At 36.4% G+C, this 2,867-nt stretch overlaps 1 protein-coding gene across 1 annotated transcript; it reads right to left on the reverse strand.

Annotated features, from left to right (window-relative positions):
• Positions 1-1,563: 1,563 nt before the first annotated feature.
• LOC308706059 (olfactory receptor 51G2-like) lies at positions 1,564-2,496 on the reverse strand (the record flags this gene model as incomplete). Its single annotated transcript, XM_081391445.1, has 1 exon — positions 1,564-2,496. One exon carries the CDS (start codon positions 2,494-2,496, stop codon positions 1,564-1,566), a length of 933 nt encoding a protein of 310 aa, XP_081247571.1.
• Positions 2,497-2,867: the final 371 nt, after the last annotated feature.

Raw genomic sequence — 2,867 nt, forward strand, 5'->3', positions numbered from 1 at the left:
TGTTTTATTTTATCTATAAAATCATTACTGTGCTTTAAATCATTTTATTTAAAGCAAAACAACATACAGAGGCGTAATGTGACACCTAAACGAGAGTCGCCACTGTCTTTTCGCGTGATTGAAACGCCTTGCATAACACACGACTGTATTCCTAATGATAATGAATATAATTAATTTGGATAATAAAATGTCCTCAGAACTGTGCACTTTTTTTTTTGGCAGGTTATGGAGTCAGTCGCTCACAGTATCTTTCGGCTATGAGTGAAACGCAGGACGGCGGTATAAAGTTCGAAGTTCACCCGCAGAGTGAGTCCGTCTCCGGCACGAGAACCAGCGCTGATCCAGTGGAAATTGGATTACAGACTGGTTGATTACACTTGAATTAGGCTACCTGAATGTTTAAATGTTTAATTTTTACTTATAAAATGTTTGTTAAATGAGTTTAAATGTAGGCAATATTGTATACATGTTAAAACAGTGTAACTGTAACGGTCACCAGCTGGAGTGCCCTTGAGTGCCACCAGAGGGCACTCCACATCAAACTATCATTATTCACTCACAACTACATTTCCCAAAATTCACTGCCCGGACTCATCATCCCTGATTATCACATTCACCTGTGTCTCATTATATTGTTTAGTTCACCCCATATAAGCCTGGTTCACCTCATCATTTGCTGTGAAGTCTTGTTTGTGTCACACTGCATTTCTGAGCGTTTATCCTGTGTTTTGTTTATCTGGTTTTTGATCTTGGACTGTTTCCTCATTTGTATGAGTGTTATCTGCCTGGCCTGACTTGGACTGTTCTTGGACTTTTGATTATTGCTGCCTGCCCCGAATTCTGCCTGTTATCTGGATAACCCTTGCTGTTTGAACATTGCACTGTCTGCCCTGTTTGACCCCGCCTGTACGACCTTCCTTATTAAAAGCTGCATTTGGATCCATCCTCTACTCTCGTGTCTTGGAGCAGTTTCGTGACAGTAACATATGCTGTATTGCTGTAGCCTACTCATCGACAATAAAGGCCAATGTCATGTATACTGGTGGTGGTGGTTGTATGGAATACTATTTTACAAAGGTTTAGAGGAAATAAAAACATTAGTATTACTCATAAATAAAAACAGTTAAAATTACTCGTCATTTAATTAAAATTAAATGTTTAAATGTTAAATTATTTCTACTCAATTTTATTTGTTAATGTACCAGATGCAGTTACTTCAATTCATACAGTATATTTAATTGATTTCACAGCTTTAAAATTTACTTTAAAAATTTAAAGGCAATAACTTTTTAGAGTGCATGAACTTCCACATTTCTCAGTAAAAAGAGTAACAGAACATTTAAGTATTGCTTGTTTGCTTGAATGGTGACAATCAGTGTGTTCATTACACTTTTTTTTGTCACATAATTAACTGACTATACTGCATTTCAGAGGGCAACACCATCTTGCATGTGACTTAAACATGATTCAGATGCTCAGAAATGTTGGGAATGTCAGCTGTTTATTGACATGATGAAATATTTGAAAACATGCACATTTCTCATCTAGAAAATAACAAAAATCCTATTTCAAAGCCAAAGGCAATAACTTATTCCTAGAGCTAAAAAGTCTAAACATATTGTCTCTTAGAGCCTGAACACTCAGCCCATAAATGACTGGATTCAGAATAGGAGGAAATATCAAGAAATAAAGTGACATAACTGTTTGTGTTTCAAAGGGAAGATAACTTGTGTCAAAGCGACTTAGTACAATTTCACAAAAACAGCCCACACTATAGTTCAATATTGCAAATAAGTGTGGCATACAGGTCTTCAGTGCTTTTATTTTAGACTTTTTAGTGGCAGTAAAGCATATTTTCAGAATATGTCCATATGAGTAGAGGGTCATTGCAAGCTGAGGAAAAGTGTATACAACAACAGAAAACAATCCAATAGCACTCACAACATTTGTGTCATCACAGGACAGTTTGACAAGAGAATAGTTGGAACAGTACACTCGCCCAATTATGTTTCTACAGATTGCCAAGCGCAGAGTCAGAATAAAAAACAAAGCGAATGCCACTAAAGGATAACCCCATGAGAAAGCAATTAGTTTATACACCCTTGTGATTGTCATAATACTGTGATACTGTAGCGGAAAGCATATGGCCACATAGCGATCATAGCACATCACTGAAAGAATGGTGAATTCTATGATAGCATATGTGTGCAGGAAATAGATTTGAGCCTGACAACATGCCAAAGATACCTCATGAGAAGGAGACATTAAAGTACCCATCAAGGCCGGAAGCAAAGCCGTGCCACCATAGATGCCATTTACAGCCAAGTTACATAGAAAGATGTACATAGGTTTGTGAAGCGCTTTGTCAGTAATTATGATAAAAATCACAGTGGTGTTAGCAAAGAGTACAAACATGTACAACATAAAAAAGACCATGAAGTAAAGGTATTTAAGATCATCCATTCTGTAAAGGACCTCCAGTATGACTGAAGACATAATCGATGAGTTTTTCATCTTCTTTAAATTGTTCAGCACACTGTAGTAAAAAAAACAAAAAAACAAAAAACAAACAAAGGTACATTACATTCTTGCCAAGTAGTGTTGTAAAGCTAAAGGAAACAAGTTATAAGCAGTTGGACACGCTCTCCTTGTATTTGGCTACTGTAAATATCAGAGACAGAAAAGTATATTAATAATTAATTTAAAAACAAATATCACAAATGTTTTTCAGGTCAGCTGGATAATAGGTGAATGATGAGCCATGGCACAAATATAAAGAATTGACTCTCCTCCTCTCCTTTTCTGTTTATATTTAGGCTACTGTATGTGTAACCGGGAATCGCCCAGTGTATTCAGATCACATGGTC

The sequence above is a fragment of the Scardinius erythrophthalmus genome, assembly GCF_964197995.2.
Source record: "Scardinius erythrophthalmus genome assembly, chromosome: 17".
Lineage (NCBI taxonomy): Eukaryota > Metazoa > Chordata > Actinopteri > Cypriniformes > Leuciscidae > Scardinius > Scardinius erythrophthalmus.